The sequence below is a fragment of the Pangasianodon hypophthalmus genome, chromosome 21 (genome assembly GCF_027358585.1).
Source record: "Pangasianodon hypophthalmus isolate fPanHyp1 chromosome 21, fPanHyp1.pri, whole genome shotgun sequence".
Classification (NCBI taxonomy): Eukaryota; Metazoa; Chordata; class Actinopteri; order Siluriformes; family Pangasiidae; genus Pangasianodon; species Pangasianodon hypophthalmus.
The window spans coordinates 15,837,700-15,856,632 of NC_069730.1; the positions used below are offsets into that span (position 1 = coordinate 15,837,700).

The 18,933-nt window shown below is 39.0% G+C and overlaps 1 protein-coding gene across 1 annotated transcript in view; it reads right to left on the reverse strand.

The window, feature by feature from the left end:
• LOC113533480 (protein unc-13 homolog A) overlaps positions 1 to 18,933 on the reverse strand; it is a 58,788-nt gene that overhangs the window by 38,762 nt on the left and 1,093 nt on the right. The window contains exons 2-7 of the mRNA XM_034297688.2: positions 7,670 to 7,699; positions 7,447 to 7,546; positions 4,273 to 4,390; positions 1,987 to 2,110; positions 802 to 872; positions 645 to 699 (exon numbers count right to left, since the gene is read on the reverse strand). Coding sequence (XP_034153579.2) covers positions 645 to 699; positions 802 to 872; positions 1,987 to 2,110; positions 4,273 to 4,390; positions 7,447 to 7,546; positions 7,670 to 7,699 — 498 coding nt within the window. The remainder of the gene's footprint in view (positions 1 to 644; positions 700 to 801; positions 873 to 1,986; positions 2,111 to 4,272; positions 4,391 to 7,446; positions 7,547 to 7,669; positions 7,700 to 18,933) is intronic.

Consider the following 18,933-nt stretch of genomic DNA (forward strand, 5'->3'; position numbering starts at 1 on the left):
ATTACTTTAGCATTATACTCCATCAGTGACTGCAGCAAAAATATTTTCTTTTGGTGAGCAGGAGGGTGGTGACATGGTGGCAGTTAGCCTGGCCACCCCAATTCCGGCCTCAAATCATATCCCTGAAATATCTATTACTCTTACACGATTCATTCAGACATTTTAGGTGTTGACCAAATTTATTGACCAAAGCCCTTTCAGTATTAGCAACTACAGAGTTGTATGAAGCTGATACAGTCATGTCTTCAGTAATGTCTTATTTTATTATTTTCTTTATTAATCATAAAGTCATGATAAATCTGACAAGGCATTTTGCATTTAATTATCCTTGCCTACTTAAACAACAAAATGTTCATGAAGTAGCAGCACAAACTACTGACTATTGAAAGACCTGGTCCTTGCAGATCAGGTGACGCCAAAATTCCACATCGAAAGCTTCCATAATACAGATAACCAATATCCGATGAGTGTAAGATTACATAATCCAGACAAGTCTAAAAGCCTTGTGGTGAATAGAGGATTCATTTGAGGTTGCAGGGGCTTCTACAGGCAGGAAGCTTGAAGGTTCCTCGATGTATCATGCTTCCCCCGAAGTCTGAGTGTGACAGTTTGGTATTGATTTTATAAGGAAGTGTATAACTCACAGCATTGGTTCCCGGGAACAGGAAGTGGCCTCTCCTGCTGCTCCTGGTATGAGTACTACAACAACAAGCACACTTAAGTTAATTAACAGATTATGACATTTCCAGAATGGTATTTGAAACGTGTGACTCATGTGACTTAAGGTGAGAAGGAACTAACATCCTGGTCTCTCATGGCATTGAGCTGTTCCAGTTTCTTAGCCCAGTAGCGAGCTTCCTCTTCAGGGATATCTGTGGAAAGGAGCACACACACATCCACACACATGTTTGTCTTACTATCTTTATGATTCCATTGACATAATTATTAGTGCATCTAATTAATGCTGTGCCTAAACCTAAGCTAACCCAAATCTTAACCTCAGTAACCAAAGGGAAACACTTTGGCTCTTTTCATGTTTAAAACAAAAACAACAACAAAAAATGTTTTCTTCTTGAGGACTAGCAAATTGTCCTCAGAAAGTCAAAATTGTCAAAAATGGCAGACGTCAGGACTGTGACCCAACAGCAGGGTATGGATGTGGGTGGTTTTTACTTTCTTGTGTGGGAAGGGTTGGTCAGATATGAAGTTGCAGGACAAAGTAATGTCACATGACACATGACATGACACGTATGTGATGCTCGTTACTGCATGACGCATATGTTACTGCGTGACGCATTTACTGCTTTCGTTTATCATCAGAAGCTGCTTTATCCCGGGCAGGGTCATGGTGGTTTAAATGAATTTGTTTATATTTCGAGAAATAGAACTAATTAACTGCAGTGGGATTGGTCAGAATTCCTTCAGGAGTGGGCGAGAATGGGATTTCCTGCGCACATCTCTACACTGCTAACACGTGCACATAAAAACCCAAACACTCACTGGCACATGCACATACACATGCACATTTACACATACACACCACAACTCCCACATATACACTGTGTTACTTTGTTTGCTTATGAAGAACCTGCTGTGACCTTATGCCAACACAGGTTTCTAGCCAAGAACAAAAAATGGGCCTCAAGTAAACAGATACATATGCTGTGCTCTGTGTTTGAGAACTGTCTCCCTTTTTCAGCAGAAACTCACTGAAACAAAGGTACTGGATTAATAATGGCCAGGCCACTTCCTAAGGCTTAATGTTTTCCAATGTGTTTTTCACTTTAGAGTTTATGCTCAAAAATACAATTAGCAGCACCTTTGGTACCATTTACAGATTCTGACTTCATGTCCAGTAAATGATCCATAATAATTGAATTCACTAAATTTCTAATAGAAGGAATAGAGAATCCCTTTGAGGATGTGGGGATGAATCAGGGAAGTTGTTGTTATGATTCAGACAGGATGGATGAATAATGGTCCTACCCAGTGGCAGTTCGAAGCGTGTGTCAAGGAGCACTCGGTGGAACGTTGGGTCTTTGGTGCCGCAGATCTCATTATCGGCCATAATGACCTGGGAGTCCAGAGTCAGCCACTCCCCTGGACCCTCCTATGAGAATACACACATAAAATGATGTGACATAAAACATTCCTCTGGACTGAGAACACTCAAATATTAGCACAATCCTGTAGGGATGTATGACAAATTGATAATCACAATTATTTGGTTCAATATTGAAATCATGATTATTTATTACAAGAATTAAACAATTTAGGGACCAAATTGGGGCAAATCTCTGAATCACAATAAGACTGCTCCCTACATACATTAACTGAATGGGTTTATTTTTTACAAACACAGTTAGCTTCAGTATGCAACCAAGCAGAAATCTGAATGGGGAGCTCATGAGTTAATGCACTGAAGTCAATAAATAAGCAAAATGTTGGTACATTTTGTAGTATAAGAGGAATAATACACTTCAGGATGTGCTGTTATGGGAAAATAATCAACTTCGAGGTGGTAACGGCTGCATCACACCACCCAATATTCATTTGATTTTTAAACCTTTTATACCCCAGCATTTTGCCAAGGATTACATTTTTATTAATTGTTTAACAACACATCATATTTTATATCAGATTATTGTTACATTTTAATGTCGTGGAACATCCGTGAGACAAGTTAGTTCCTGCTATTAGTTTTGTATATCATTCCTTCACTCTCTTTTTTCTCTCTCTTGAAGTTAATAAGATTTTTAAAAAATTGCTGCTTGTCATGTTGCCGAGAAACCATAAAGCGACAAAAGGCCTGTTATAAAGCACTGACACTGGAGACTCCTTCCATAAATATTGAATATCCATCTCCTCACAGAAAACTTCACCATATCCACTATTATATTTTTTTCTTTGTTAAATAACATGATTTTTTAATCCATTGTAAAAAAGAAGTCATTGTAAATGAGTTGTTTTTATAGAAACAATAATTTATTAGATTGTGCACATAAATATAAACCTGTGATTTGCCTTGGAGCTGGAACTACTGCCAGAGCTGCTTTTAAAGAAAATTAAATGCTTTCTGACCACTCAGAATTGAGAATTCAATAGCACTGTGGCATAAATATCCATATCTAACATCAGCAAAGTAGCTAGATTTAACTAAGCTCACTGATGTCACAGTCAGTTATGTTAAATTACCTGAAAAAGCAAAAAAAAAAAGAAAGAGAGAGAGAAAAAAATCATGATCACAAATAAAATACAAAAATAATTGCAGCTCTATATTTCTGAGTCATCTTTTTTTTGACATTTTCCACAGGACACCATCATTATTAAATAAAACCTACTCTTGAACATCACGATTAATATGAAAAATAACTCAATAAACGCATTCACACCAGCCATTATCCACACTATCATTATCACTCCAGCTGGAATCTGGAGGGGAACCAAATGAAAAATTGGCCGACACCCAAATATTGTCCTCTTCTGTCATCACTGCTGTAATCACATCTCACATCAGCAGTTTTACTTCACCACGTCAGCTCAGTTACAGATCAGAGAGACACACAAACGTGTTTACTGAAGTCCGGGAACAGGCCAGGCAAAACGCCGATTCATAATTGAGGATGGGTGATATATTATTCATACAGAGTTATAAAAGCAAAGTGAAAAAAAGCTCATGCTCATTTATAAAGCAGAACATAAAAGCTGCAAATGGGAGAAAGGTTTGCTTCGCTTTAGAGCAGACCACTGTGTGCTTATGTAACTGTCTCTCAGCAGCTGGTGTGTGTGCGTGAGTGTGTGTGTGAGAGAGAGAAAGAGATGGGTGCACTATCTGCTGAGCTCAGCTCAAATAGAAATGCATTACACCAGGACTTTGACTACTGTGGATTTGAATTTTTATGCCCTGATTTGAAACAGCAAATGAAATTTTGAACTTGAATTAGATCAAAAGTTGTATTCAGTACTTTGAATGTGTGTGAAACATTTTAATGCTGAGTTCATTTTTTAAATAATCAAGTTTTCGGGAGCATGCAGCAATTTCAATTTCAGTTAATCAGAATAAGACTCAAACACTACATCCGAGCACATTGGGAAAACATAGCTGCAAAATTGCTTATGTTTTGAAGTTTTAAATAAGCCCGCTTATATCACCTCACAAATTTCTTAAATCCTTCAGCATTGCTTAATAAAGGATTTATGCAATGCTTATGAATGTGTTATGAATAAAACAGTGTAAGACAGTTGTAGAATGCAATTGGTGCCGCCCCCTACTTCATTTGATTGGCGGATGCTCTGCAGCGGAATCCAGATGGTGCCCACCATGGTGTCCCAGATCAGCCCTTTATTCCACACCTCCACTGTCAACCCCAGATCCAGCCGGTTTATCTCACTGCACACACACACACACACACAGAGAGAGAGAGAGAGAGAGAGAGAGAGATGTTTTACTTTCACTGATATTTCTTTCATTTTTTTGGATCGAATTTTTCTTCATGCACATTATTCACATTATTTCTCTTGACACATTATGTTTAATTGTGTACATTACTGCCAAAACACTGGGGGGCTTATAAATAATTTCACATTACAACATTTATTCATATTAATAAAGCATTGCTAAATTAAAGCGAGAGGGTGAGAGAGAGAGTGACAGCTCTGGAATGATGATATTGTCCTCATATTATATTTAACAAGGGATTAGCATTGGAACTGGGTCGATGATATTGCCAGCAGCATGCTGTGTTGATTTTGTAAGTACATTTCTGTTATGTAATTACATTAACTTGCATTATGGTAAATGGTAGCGGATAGAAAACAAAGCTGGAAGCAGGGCTGCGAGGAACATGACGCGGCTCAATTACAACACAGCAGGACGTAAATTTATTATTAAAGTAAAAGAGGGAGATGGAGGAAAAGAGAGAGAGAGAGAGAAGAATGGATTGGAGTAAGTGGAAGACAGATAGAAAATGAACAGAGGCAGATGAAAGATGCATGTGAAACTACACTCCACTGTACTATACTGTATATCCACAAAGTAGTACAGTACATAAATGCAGCCTAAAAGATCAATACTAACAGAGATATCCTAGAAATAAAAGAAGAATTAAAGGAATACTCCAGTGCTTTTCAACCTAATTTGTAACCTAATTATTATCTATATGTGATTACCACAAACAGCAATTTCAACACATTTCCCTGTACCGAGAAAAGGACAAAAATGCATTTATATATAATGGAAGTTTAAGGGCAGTTAATCAATAAACATTTGTTTAAAATATGGATGAATTTCAGGCATTTTTCTCAACTGCCAGTGCTTGTTTTAAATTTAATCCTACAGGAAATGGGCACAAAGTGTCCTCTTTTTTGCCACAGCCGAAGCTGAAAAAAGATCAACTTTTTAGACATCAAGCAATCAGGACGCTAGCTGGAAGGCAATCGAGAAAAACAAACATGGAGAACAACATGCTCCATGGTGAAAAATCCGTGGTGAAAAATCTTATTAGTGTGAGAATATAATGAAATTTATTTCATGTTGGAAGAAAAATATTTCATTGCCAATATTCCAGCATTTTAACATAACTAACACCAAAAACTGTTTTTCCTGGTACATGATGTGACGTCCCACTTTAACTGTGATTGCATACAGTCAAGTCACACAAGCAGCTCGAATTTCTTAATTTTCTACCTGCAAAGCTACAGCAAAAACAAACAACCTCCTCATCACCAGAGTTACACCAATCTTATCTCTCATTTCATCTACATTATGGATGATAATAAATCTAAATCTACACAGCAGTGTAGGTTATCCACTACAGATGCAGTAGATAGTGACTAGGTCGAAAACTGATGGAATATACCTTTATGGAAGCCTGTAGCACTTACTGAAACCTAAACATTTCACACATTATAGGATTAGCCTTGCCGTTTTCTTTTTTGCTATAATCAAATCATGTTTTCGATATAAATGGAGCTTGCAGTGCCTTAAACCATTCATTAATCACCCGTAAGATTTTTTGCAAGAGGCAGCAGTGAAGCGAGTTAGTGAGTGCTAATTATGGCCATGTGGCTGTGGGATAGTGTGTGTGTGTGTGTGTGTGTGTTGGTGTGGTCAGAGAAGTGAACATTATGGACATGTCCCAGATCTCACAACACAGTGGAGAATCTCCACGGAGCCTTACATAACAAGCTTTGGCACGACAGCACTCCAATCCCAGTGCTCTGAAGTCCCACACACACACACACACACACACACAAACACAACACTCCTCCTAGCACATTGTACTCCACTGGATCACTGACAGAATGAACAAGTGAAAAGGAAAGCAAGAGAGGAAATGAAAGTGAGCAAGATGGGGAATGAGGGATGCATGAATGAATGGGCTGACAGGAAAAAAGGAGTGCGAATTAAAATGAGCCCAAAAGACAGAGGCGGAGAGCAATTCATGATTGAGCGAGTGAGTAAACGGTGGGGGCAGTGAGGTAGGGGGAGGTGAAAGAGTGCAAGAGAGAGAGTGAATGAGGGCAGCTGGACTGCATGAGTGTGTGCATGAACAAGCCTGAGCTGAGTCACGCTCTGTACGTAGAATCCTGGGAACATAGGGAAAAAAAAAAAAGAAATGTACTTTTGCTTCTTTTTTTGTTGATCAACTCTGTCAGTTAAATATGAAGCCAATTGTCTTTTACTCTGCACTTATAAAAGCAGGTCTGTCATTTGCAGGATTTGTATGACCCAAACATGAAAACCAGATATCTGTGAGCGAATCTAGCATGCATGTATATGACTCAACTCAGGCTTGTTCAAATATACATTTCTGTAAAGCTGCTTTGTGACAATGTCCATTATTAAAAGCGTTATACAAATAAAATTGAATTGAATTGAATGTATATGTGTAGCGGTCTGGGAAAGCCTGTCAGATGTACAGTAGTTGGGTAAAAAAGACAAACAATTTAGTTTTGGACGTGGGTTTTTTGACACCTCAAGTTTAAGAAAACATAAATCCGTTTCATTTACAGAAAGTCTTTATTTAGGTTACTTTCAGACCTTGGCTTGGCGTCTGCCTATAAAGATCATGTTGGGTAAGCAGTCAGTTTAACAAACGCAGCAGTAAAAACAATCAGTATGTCTAAAGATGTCTAAAACATCACTTCAAAATGGGCTATAATGTGAACTGGACCTGATGAAACATCCAGTAATGTAATGCCAATGATCTAACATTCTGTCTCTGGGAACAGATATTTCTGTTGCATTCCTGTTTGCAATCACTTAAAAATCAATTAAAAATAAAGCCAGATTCTAAAAGGAATCATGGGACAATTGGGTTGTGGAAAGAAAAATGGGAGATGAAACATGAGAAAATGAGTAGAAGATGACATGACAGATGAGGAGCTTAAAATGCAGGAGGTGAGGAGAGAGAGAGAGAGAGAGAAAGAGAGAGAGAGACTCACAACATGAAGTCCTGCTCCCAGCTTGGCTGGCTGCCCCGCACTGCGATCGTCGTGCTCTTAACATTCTGTACCTTCAGACTCACATACGTGTTAAACTTCTCTACAGGGGGAAGAGCATAAAAAGGTCACTTACAACAATAAATACACACACACACAAAAGCAGTTGGTCAGAGTCGTGTCTAGAATCAAGGGTAATGCTGGTGTTGAGTCAAACTTTACTCACCTTGGGGTCCATCGAGCTTGGCTTTCTTCACTGCAGAACAGAAAGACAAAGACAAAGAATCAGTCCCTCTACTCACTCCGTGCCATACTTCTTATAACAAAGAATTAATTTCAGTTTACACAAATACAACCTGAAATCACCAGATTCCCAATCAGATCCAAAGCTCAACCTTACCATGAAAACATAGTGAAGAATTTTTAAGATTTCATATTCATATTCATATTCAAAACGTGTAATCATTGATATGTTGAAGTTTTCTGTGAGCTGATGTTTATTTAGCATTTATGGATGGAGTCTCCAGTGTCAGGGCTTTGTAACAGTCAGAGGTAAACTTTATTAGCGTCATGCTGGAATAGCCAATATTTACACCGCAGAATGCCATTTGATCATTTAACATTGTCACACTCATAACTACATACCTTTACTATTAGTTTCACTGTAGCTCATGAATAATTCACAGTTACTGAATAATGTGATTTAAGATGAATAACTGAATAATAAGCAGGAAATATGAGGAGGTCTCTGAGGCACTGCTCATGTTGGAGCAGCACAATGCATAAAATCACCATGCTAATGACACACCACCTCTTTTTTTTCTTCAACAGCCCACTTTTGGTGAATCTATGCCCACTGTAGCCTCAGATTCCTGTTCTTGGCTGACAGGAGTGGAAGCTGATGTGCTCTTCTCCTGCTGTAGCACATCCACCTCAAGTTTTGATGTCTTGTGTGTTCTGAGATGCTTTTCTGCTCACCACGGTTGTAAAGAGTGCTTATTTGAGTTACCGTAGCCTTCCTGTCAGCTTGATCTAGCCTGGCCATTTTCCTCTGATCCCTCTCATCAACTAGGAGTTTCCACCCACCGAATGTTTTTTAGTTTTTCACACCATTCTGTGTTAAACATTTCTGTTGTGGGTGAAAATCCCAGAAGATCAGCAGTTTCCATTGCCAAGTCACTGAGGTCACATTCTGGTTCCCCATTTCGACTTGCATGATTTTATGCATATGATCAGCTGATTGGATAATTATATCAATAATTGCATGAAGTGTACAGGTCTTCCTATTAAAGCAGTCAATGAGTGTATATTCTTCCTTCTTCCTCTTCTGTTTTTTTTTTTGCTCTATGGCTCAATGGCGGCTCAAACTGTTTCCTGTTTTCTGAGCGATGCCAATTCTGCAGCTGCTCTCCTGGGCTTTCTTCAGACTGTGTGAAATTAATCCTGCAGCTTACTGCTTACAGCACAGCTCAGCTCTGTCCCTTTTTTAAAGGAAAAGAAAAAAAACACTTGCTGGCAGCCAACCGATAGAAACGTGTCTGAGTGAACGTGATGCGTGACACAGATGATACTGCAGTCACAAAACACTGAAACAAACAGACGAATGAAAGTGTTCATTAGTGCAGTGTGGAGATGAAATGTAATATGTACAGCCTGTGAAACTGTGTGTGTGTGCTTGTGTGTGTCTGTGTGTGCTTATGTGTGTGTGTGTGTGTGTGTGTGTGTGGTTTGTGTGTGTGTGCGTGGTTTGTGTGTGTGTGTGTGCCTGGTTTGTGTCTGTAGATTTCAGCTGAGTCAGAGCTTTTCGATATCTTTGCTTCCAGAGAAGAAGAGACGAGAGGAGAGGATGAAGATGAGGCACTGAGAGAAAACGATTAAGCAATAAGATGAGAGGAGAGGATAGAGATGAGAGGTGTTAAGAAAGAAGGATTAGATGAGAACAAGACGCATTTGATATGAATATTAACAAGCCCTGTATTACGTGGCACAAGCAGCAGCGGGCATTAATAAGGCATACCTACTGACGTAATAACTCTGACCTTACGAAGTACTGCAGAGTGAGAGAGAGCGAGAGAGATAGAGAAAGAGATAGTGATTCAAGCACATCCAGGACATGCTTTCTCTCTCCATCCCCTCACATACACACGCACACACACACACAAACACACACACACACACTGACTTTCAGTTAAAACACCTGCAGAGTGTCAGGAATTCCCAGAGCTTTTCTCCTGTCAGCCACTGTCACTACAACTGATCACACCGCCGACGGGCATTCAGAGATAAAAAGATCCGAAGGACAAGTTAAACTCTCCATTTCTACACTGCCCCTGGGGCAAGATTTCAAACTGCAAGACATGAAGCTGTGTTTCAGGTTTAACTGAGTCTCTGTATTGCAGTTTCACATTATAACCTCAGTTCACAGCTTATTATTTAGTTATTCACATGGAATAGAGTTAGTAGTAGAAGCGCAATGGGATTTAGCCTCATCTCTAGCTAAACAGAGCAATGCAGCAGCGCTTTAGTCCTTTAGTCTGCCCAACTCTCTCAACTCCTCATCTGTACAATCTGCTCAAATAGAGCAGCATCCAAAGCGTCGACTTTCAAGCTAATAATGCTGTCAACACCATCTCGTAATTCTTTAACTATCCGAGCCAAATCGTTTCCATAACACAGCTCATAGCTGCGCTGCTTTGTTGAACCTTGGGGCCAGCTCCAACCTCCTCTGCTTCTACGCCGGATTTCTCATTAATATGATGTTGAATGTCACTGGAAAATGGTGAGTGTTGCTCTTGTGTTTTTAGAAGCTAACAACAAAACCTGATCGTTATCACTTATGTTTGAGATCACTGATTTTTTTTTCCTCCTACTTTTGTAACTGCGTTAACAATATTCCCCAAACAACCACTACCTTCTCAATGGAATAATGAAAATACAGCACCAACCAACAAATTAGCACCAGCATCACTAAACACATCAATATTTCAGTAGGAACATGTGTAATGTGTTTCAGAGTGGAGCTTTCCTTTAAGAACTGGACATGATTTAAGGCACATACAAATTTAAATGAAATAGACTTCCATTGCTTGTTAGCTACATTAGCCACAAAGCTCCAGGATAAAACTAAAGTGCTGTACCTGTAACATCACAATATGTTTACCAAGTCACATGCAGCATATTTCTGAAGATCCTGACAATAGAAATTTTTCTTTTTCATCATGTTCATTTGGCATAGATACGCTACTCAAAACCCTGTACCACAATCCTACTCCATCTCCCAGCATGGTGCAACCATGTATATAAACATGTGATGGAGCACAAATCCCATCCCTCATTTTCCTTAGCCTCATTCTCTCATCTCTTCATGCCCTTCTTCACCATCCTCTATTAGCTTCATATTAGCACTAAGCCAATTGATCAGGTTCATACCCAGCACCACACAGAGCAAAGCCCTGGCCTTTTGCTGAGCTAATTTGGAGCCATTTAGGTTGCGCCTGTTCTAATTAAGCTCGCATGTGCTCGTCTCCGGAGAGCTTGGGCATCACCGAGGAAAACCAGTCTACCTGATTAGCTGTGTACGTGTTATTCTTTAGTGCAGTTATATCTCCTAATGGCTCCCTCAGCGCAGTCATTTCCTCTGGTCACGTCAAACTCTCTACCTCTAATTTATGTGTGTGTTAGAGAGAGAATGAGTAAGATGAAATGATACAAAGTTTTCTGAATGTTCATAAAGATTCTATCAGTTTCCAGCAGTGCGAGCCTAGCCTTCAGTGTTTGGGGCCGATTTCGGCACAAAATAGTGTTAGCATGAACTTTTCACAATCTGTTACTCTGCCATTTTATTTTAAAGGAAATCTTCACACTGAAACACATTAGATATTTTTATATTGAAATATTTGTGAAGTGTTTTGTGATTCTGGTGCTGATTTGTTGGATAGTTGATGCTCTATTTTTGTTATTCCCATGAGAAGTTAGCAAAGAAAACACCCTCTCAGAAACTCAGAAAGTTGAATCAACAGCAAACAAAGTAGAGCTTCTTTACTTCTACACAAGTTATGCTGTAGATCAATCAACATACAGACATACAGTATTAGCTTGTTAATTCGGGAACACTGACTATACAGTTCACTGTTTTGAAGACCTACACACGTCACTCATCACTGGCCCCATTCACACCTGGCATTAACATGCATCCCGGGTGATCGGACACATTCAGGTGGGAACAGAGTCGAATGCGTCTCGAAGACGCATTGTGATCCGATCACTCAAACCACTTTCGGATGTGGTCTGGGACGCATATGGCTACATCACATCTGTAGTGTGAATGTGAATGCGTCTTGCATCCCGAACATCAACAAAGGACCAACTAATCGCCTGCGTCACTGCCTGGCCGGAAAATACATAATCATTGCTAGACTGTTTGGAAATCATGCTGAACAACAGAGCTCTCCAAGATGATGCTATAACAGCAGAGATGAAAGCAGCTGCTTTTCATAGCTTCATTCGTCGTCTCATTTCTTAGTCATTTACAAGTTAGCAGACCACGCGATTAAAATGTTTGAAACAGTCCAGACCGGTACATGAAATATGATTTGTGGGATATTTCTGCCTGAAAATAAATGCAGCGGAAGACATGATGTAATAAATGTGTGTGATAGCCTTCCTTCAGAGGAAACGATGTGTGAAATCCGAGCACAAGTGGTCACTGAAGATGCGTTCATAATGCCAGGTGTGAATGGCTATGAGTCTCGGCTGTCCACTTGTGATACAGGTTGAAAATGACATAATTCCAAGTCCCGACTTCCCAATTCTGAAGTATGTCAATTGCGGCATAAATCCCACTGCCTCCACTATTAGCTGGTAGTCGAACGGGATTGTGGGTAATGTAGAAAAGCGTTAAAAAAGTGGAAATAGACCAACATGTCGATGAAAGAAGTTAAAAAAGTCAACACTGAATTTCAATACAAAATAAATCTTGGACACAAATGAAGATCACATGTTAATTATAAGGGTAATATACGTGACTCGTTGAGGGTGGATTATTCCTTTAACTGATCATAACTACATTTGAGCTGAGGGAAAAATTTCATTTTCAATTTCATTTTTTGTAATTAATGCATGTTTTGTATGTCACAGTTTCATGTGGCTTTAGAAAGGGTAACATGGCACTAACACTTGGTATACTTTTTGTTTCTTAAAACCCTTACTGGAGCTTTAAGGTGAGAAAATACTAAACCTTGACCAGCTTGAACAGTGTGACACCTAATTTAGCTTTTTCACTATTGTTTTTCAAGCCAGTGATAAATTCCTTGGGACCTCATGTGCTGAAACCCTATTAATTCCGCCTACTCCAGCTAATTAGTTTCAAGTGCATCACAGTACGCGCCAGGAAAACAAAATATGACTGTGCCACTAATGTCCTCTTTTCTGCAGCTGCAGCAGCTTGAAAGTTTGCTTAAACGTGTCCCCAAAAGTGGTTAAAAATAGACTGTTCTGTTCCCTTCAAATCTTCACAGCCCGCCAAAACCGATGACACCATCCAGGTGGAAACAGCCAAGCTGTATCTGAGCAAACTGACCAAAACTATTTTAAGCCAGTTATAATTCTCATGTCTGCTTCTCAGCTGAAATTCAAGCCCCAATAAGAAAAGCACAGATGAGCAGGAAGGCTGCAGTGCAGTTTCACCTGAGATCCTTAGGTTTCGTTCAGAGTGGCGAAAAACAGGCAGCTGTAATATATCAATACATGTCAGAAATCAATGACAAAGAAATTGGGACTGCAGAAAGTGGGAAAGTGGCTCTTTATAATAACACCAACTCATAAATCACTGCCAATATAAATAATTCAGGTCAGGAAGTGCCGCATACAGACAATACGTCGTAATCAATGAACCCTGAGATTGCGTTTATAAAGAAGAGGCTGGAAGGGAATGATGAGCTAACCTCGAACACCGAGCTGACAAACACTCAAAGCCAGCCTAAATGTGCCTTCTGAGTCTGAAGAGATTTACTACAATTACTGAATTGAACTTTTTTTTTTTTTAATCAAGCTGGTTATGTTATAGCATCGGGTTATTGATAGCACTATTTTTGCATTGAATGAGAACCATAAGTTTGCCCTTTTTAAAATGGAAAAAAATAAGAGCCCATTTCTCAAATACATTATTACATTTATAAAACACAAGTACAGCAAAAGCCTAAATATTTAAACACAGTAAAAAAAAATAATAAATCCAAAGATATATTGTATGATTAGAATGCACTTGAAACAAATCCAATTTGTCCAAATGGTTTAGTGGGCATATGTGTGTTAGATATTGACTCTGGGTTTTCTCGAATTCTGGTCATTAATATAAGTAATGAATTTTACTGGTATGATTTTCATATATACAGTACAACAGCTAATAGTTTAATTCCCAAGCCTAGAGTTAACAGGTTGACCAGTGCTTCATTAGGACCAGTGGAAAATGCGATACTACAGTGATTACAGATTTCATGATTAAAACTGCATGTGTAGATTTCGTAAAACAATGTTCTTGCTCATTCCTCATTAAGAAATGCTATATGTTTTCAAGACTTTCAATCCAGATTGATTATTAAGCTTTCTAGACTTTATATTTTCACTGCTCCTGCGTTTTCTAAAAGGCATGAACTGTATTATGCATTATAGTGGCTGGGTAAGTGCAGAAAATGTGGCAATATCTAAAGAAAACAGATTTATTGTCACCAATATCCATATCCAAAACTACACATTTTCTAAAACATTTTCAAAATTTCCAAACGATTGTGGAATGAGTGCATTTACATTTACATACCAGACCTGTGCAAGACTAAATACCTAGACTACTTGTAATCTAACTGGTTTATTTGGTTTATAATGTTTTGATATAAAAAAAAGTATGAAATAAAATAGAGGCTTCAATTAGCTACACCTTTTTTAAAGTATTTTTTAAATGCATTAGTGAAAATCTAGTCATTAACTTATATACAACAAGCTTCAGAAAACTGTGATGCAACATCGTGCATTCAAAGTTAAGAGTTTTGGTTTAGCAAAAAAAAAAAAAAAAAAATTTAAAAAAGTTTTCCCTGGATATCATAACCTCAGCTGACTAGCTATATGCTTAGCTTTCTGTTTAGCTAGCTATAAGTTTAGCTATCTGTTTAGTTTTTTTTTTTTGTTTAGTCCTATTGCCAGCTTCAAACAACAAAACAAAACAAATAAAGCAAATGTATAAATAAATAAACAAACTTATAAACACACCAAACAAACAGAAGAACAGACAAACAAAAACAAACAAATAAATAAACAACACATTTAAAAAACAAATAAAGCAAACATTTTAAAATAAACAAATAAACAGATATGTAAATAACAGAGAACACTGCATTATCTCAGTTAAAGTGATAGTTACTGTGCAGTTTATAACACTTAGTGCTATATAAATGAGATATGATTTGGTGATATCAAAAATGTAATCATAATCCAGATTATATATAACACATTGATAATGAGTGTATTGATTATACAAATTAGTGATTATTGTCTCATAGTTTTTATTACTTAAAGGGAAAACAACACTTAAATCTGTAACAATGACACTGCTTTAACACATGTTGCTGCCTGTGAGCTGATTAGCTAGATTAGATTTAGGGAACTGAGTATATGGATTGAAAGTTATCATAATAAAATGTAAAGTAAATATAATGTAAGGGTGTTTCATCCACTCATTAAAAGCCTTTACGGAGAGTTTATTGTACCCTGATTGTATCGTAGTTTCTACTAAATACTGAAAACCACTGGATGTGATTTAAACTGATCAGGCTGCTATTAAATATCAAGCTGTTGGTATGGTATCAATACTGAATTCGAGGCCATTGTGGGCTGCAAGATGAATAACTAGCCTATAAAGCTCACGGCGTATTACATAAATCCACCTACGCTCCCATATGTGAATATAAGATTAGAATGTTATAGCATTTGCAATACAAAAGACAATGAGAAAGGATTACATCACCATAAACCCAATGAAAGATCTGTATTTTATGTAATGTGACTATATAATTAAAGTCCCCTGTGGGTGTGAGCAAGAGATGAAGGTGTGTGGGTGGGAACACCACACACACACACACACACACCTAACACACATGCATTTTTTCTTTCCATTGATACCGTCAGTTCATATCCTGCTTCCTCAAAATAAGAGCGTTATTAGATAACATCCATCCAGACAAATGCAGGGCATGTTTAATGCAGAGAGAGCGTGGAGACTCGCACTGCTATAAACGCTCAGAAATATCACCAAGAGAGAAGAAGAATATGGCATCGATCACATCGCCTCCTTCCACATTATTCATGTATTCATTATTCACTCTAAGCAGAGAAACGTAAGCCGTGACCTTATTCATAGACCTTCCTCATGCACATTCTCTCTCTCTGATTTGTTAGGCAGAACGAAAGTAGAGACCGATTTCTCAAAAACAGATCTTGGAACAAATCTGTCAGGATTTCCTTGTTAGAGGCAGAACAAGCTTCTCACACACACACACACACACACACACACACACAATTCACTGTAACATCTGTTGTGGAGACAGCAAATGCTGGACTCAACGTTCCAGAATGCAATGAATGCAATGAATGCAATGCAGCTATATGGCAAAGACTCTGCTTGGCAATGTACGATGATGAGCATGATAGAGGTGAGAGAGAGCTAAAAGACAGACTAAAAGACTAAAGCGCTGCTGCATCGCTCTCTTTAGGTAGAGATGAAGCAAGAGCTAAATCCCACTGGCACCACTATCAGCATTGTGGGTAATGTAGGATACCGTTAATGGAAGTGAAAACATGTCGTTGAAAGGAGTTTAAACAAAAAAAAATTAAATGCAGAAGATTCAATGAAGATCATATGTTAATTATAAAGATTAATATGCAAGTCATTCAGGGTGGATTTTCCCTTTAAGTGAGTTTTAAATGTACGCTCACGCTCTGGATGCTTTAATGTATTTGGGTGACGTCGAATAATGGAACAAGTTAATAATTGGACAATGAGTAATGTGTTTTTTTCTTTAGTAGTGTCCATTTAAGTGCCTATTAAAGAGACAGAGGGAGGATCTGGGTGCCAGGACAGAAAAGAGCATTGATGCTTGTCTTCCTTGTGTCTTCCAGGGTGGCAGATCAAGCCGAGCCATACTTGCAGCTAGAAGAGCTTAAGGAACACTGTGGGATTTCACCATCAGTGGGTAGTGGCTGATCCAAAACTGGCTTTGTATCAGAGCTATAAATCTAATGCAGGCAGTTACAGGAAGCCAATGAAGGGGTTTGTAGTTGGAAAGGTACAAGGTTGTCAGAGAGTGTTTACTACTGTCATCTCGGATCTCTGTCCTACTACTACTAGTATTACACAAAGTATCAAAACACCATGCTAATATTGCATTATAGCCTATAGATGACTCAAATTCATCTTCCTCTTCAGTAACTGCTTTATCCTGGTCAGGGCTAATTGTGGTGGTTCTGAGAACACTGGACGTGAAGCACAAATGGACCCTGGATGGGATGCCATTAGTATATCTCAAGCACCCAATCATACCAAAGCGTAGGCAATCCACCTACTGTCATGTTTTTGGGAGGTAGGAGGAAACCGGAGCACTCGGAGGAAACCAACGCAGACTCTGCATTTGAGGAACCCACCCACCGTACCCACCCACGACTCAAATTGCGTATGCTAATATGACATTGTATAGGCATTGCTGCCCACAGAATTATACTACGCATGTGCTCCTTGTAAAGCACAAAAGCTATTTATATGGTATTGTTTTGGTATCAAGTATTGTGTATTGTGATACTATGCTTTATATCAGGACCAAAGTCAGAATTATGGTGTAGTGACAAGCGTAACTACTAGACATTCAAAGCCTGTGTCTGAAATGATGCTCTACTCACTCTACTATTTCCTTCAAACAGCAAAGTGCATTATGGGCTTTCTACACCTTAGACTGTATTTGAACACTAATCTACTGCAGTAGAGTCTGAATTCACTCCCTATTCACTATATAGTGCACTATTTGGGGAGTGATTTCAGACACAGCATGCATGGGATTTTCTCAGCTTTACTTTTGGACAAAACAGCCCAAAATGGTGCACTAATGAGTAACCTGAATGACTGAAAACCTTCATACACACATCCTCACTTCATACACACACCCTCACTTCATACACACACCCTCACTTCATACACATCCTTATTTTATACACACATCCTCACTTCATACACACCTCCTCACTTCATACACACACCCTCGCTTCATACACACATCCTCACTTCATACACATCCTTACTTCATACACATCCTCACTTCATACACACACCCTCACTTCATACACACATCCCCACTTTATACACACACCCTCACTTCATACACACATCCTCCCTTCATACACCTCCTCACTTTATACACATCCTCACTTCATACACACCTCCTCACTTTATACACACACCCTCACTTCATACACACATCCTCACTTCATACACACACCCTCACTTTATACACACACCCTCACTTCATACACACACCCTCACTTCATACACACCTCCTCACTTCATACACACACCTCCTCACTTCATACACACATTCTCACTTCATACACACACCCTCACTTCATACACATCCTCACTTCATACACACATCCTCACTTCATACACACACCTCCTCACTTCATACACATCCTTAATTCATACACACATCCTCACTTCATACACACCTCCTCACTTCATACACACACCTCCTCACTTCATACACACATTCTCACTTCATACACACACCCTCACTTCATACACACCTCCTCACTTCATACACACACCTCCTCACTTCATACACACATTCTCACTTCATACACACCTCCTCACTTCATACACACCTCCTCACTTCATACACACCTCCTCACTTCATACACACACCCTCACTTCATACACACACCCTCACTTCATACACACATCCTCACTTCATACACACATCCCCACTTTATACACACATCCTCACTTTATACACACACCCTCACTTCATACACACACCTCCTCACTTCATACACACATTCTCACTTCATACACACCTCCTCACTTCATACACACCTCCTCACTTCATACACACCCTCACTTCATACACACCTCCTCACTTCATACACACACCCTCACTTCATACACACACCCTCACTTCATACACACATCCTCACTTCATACACACACCCTCACTTCATACACACGTCCCCACTTTACACACACATCCCCACTTTATACACACATCCTCACTTTATACACACACCCTCACTTCATACACACGTCCCCACTTTATACACACGTCCCCACTTCATACACACATCCTCACTTCACACACACCCTCATTAGAACTTAGTGTGAAAGTTTAATTTGATCCAAACCCAGACGCTTCCGTTTGAACACCGCTGTGCTTTATCGCTGCAGTGTGATTTCGTGAATGG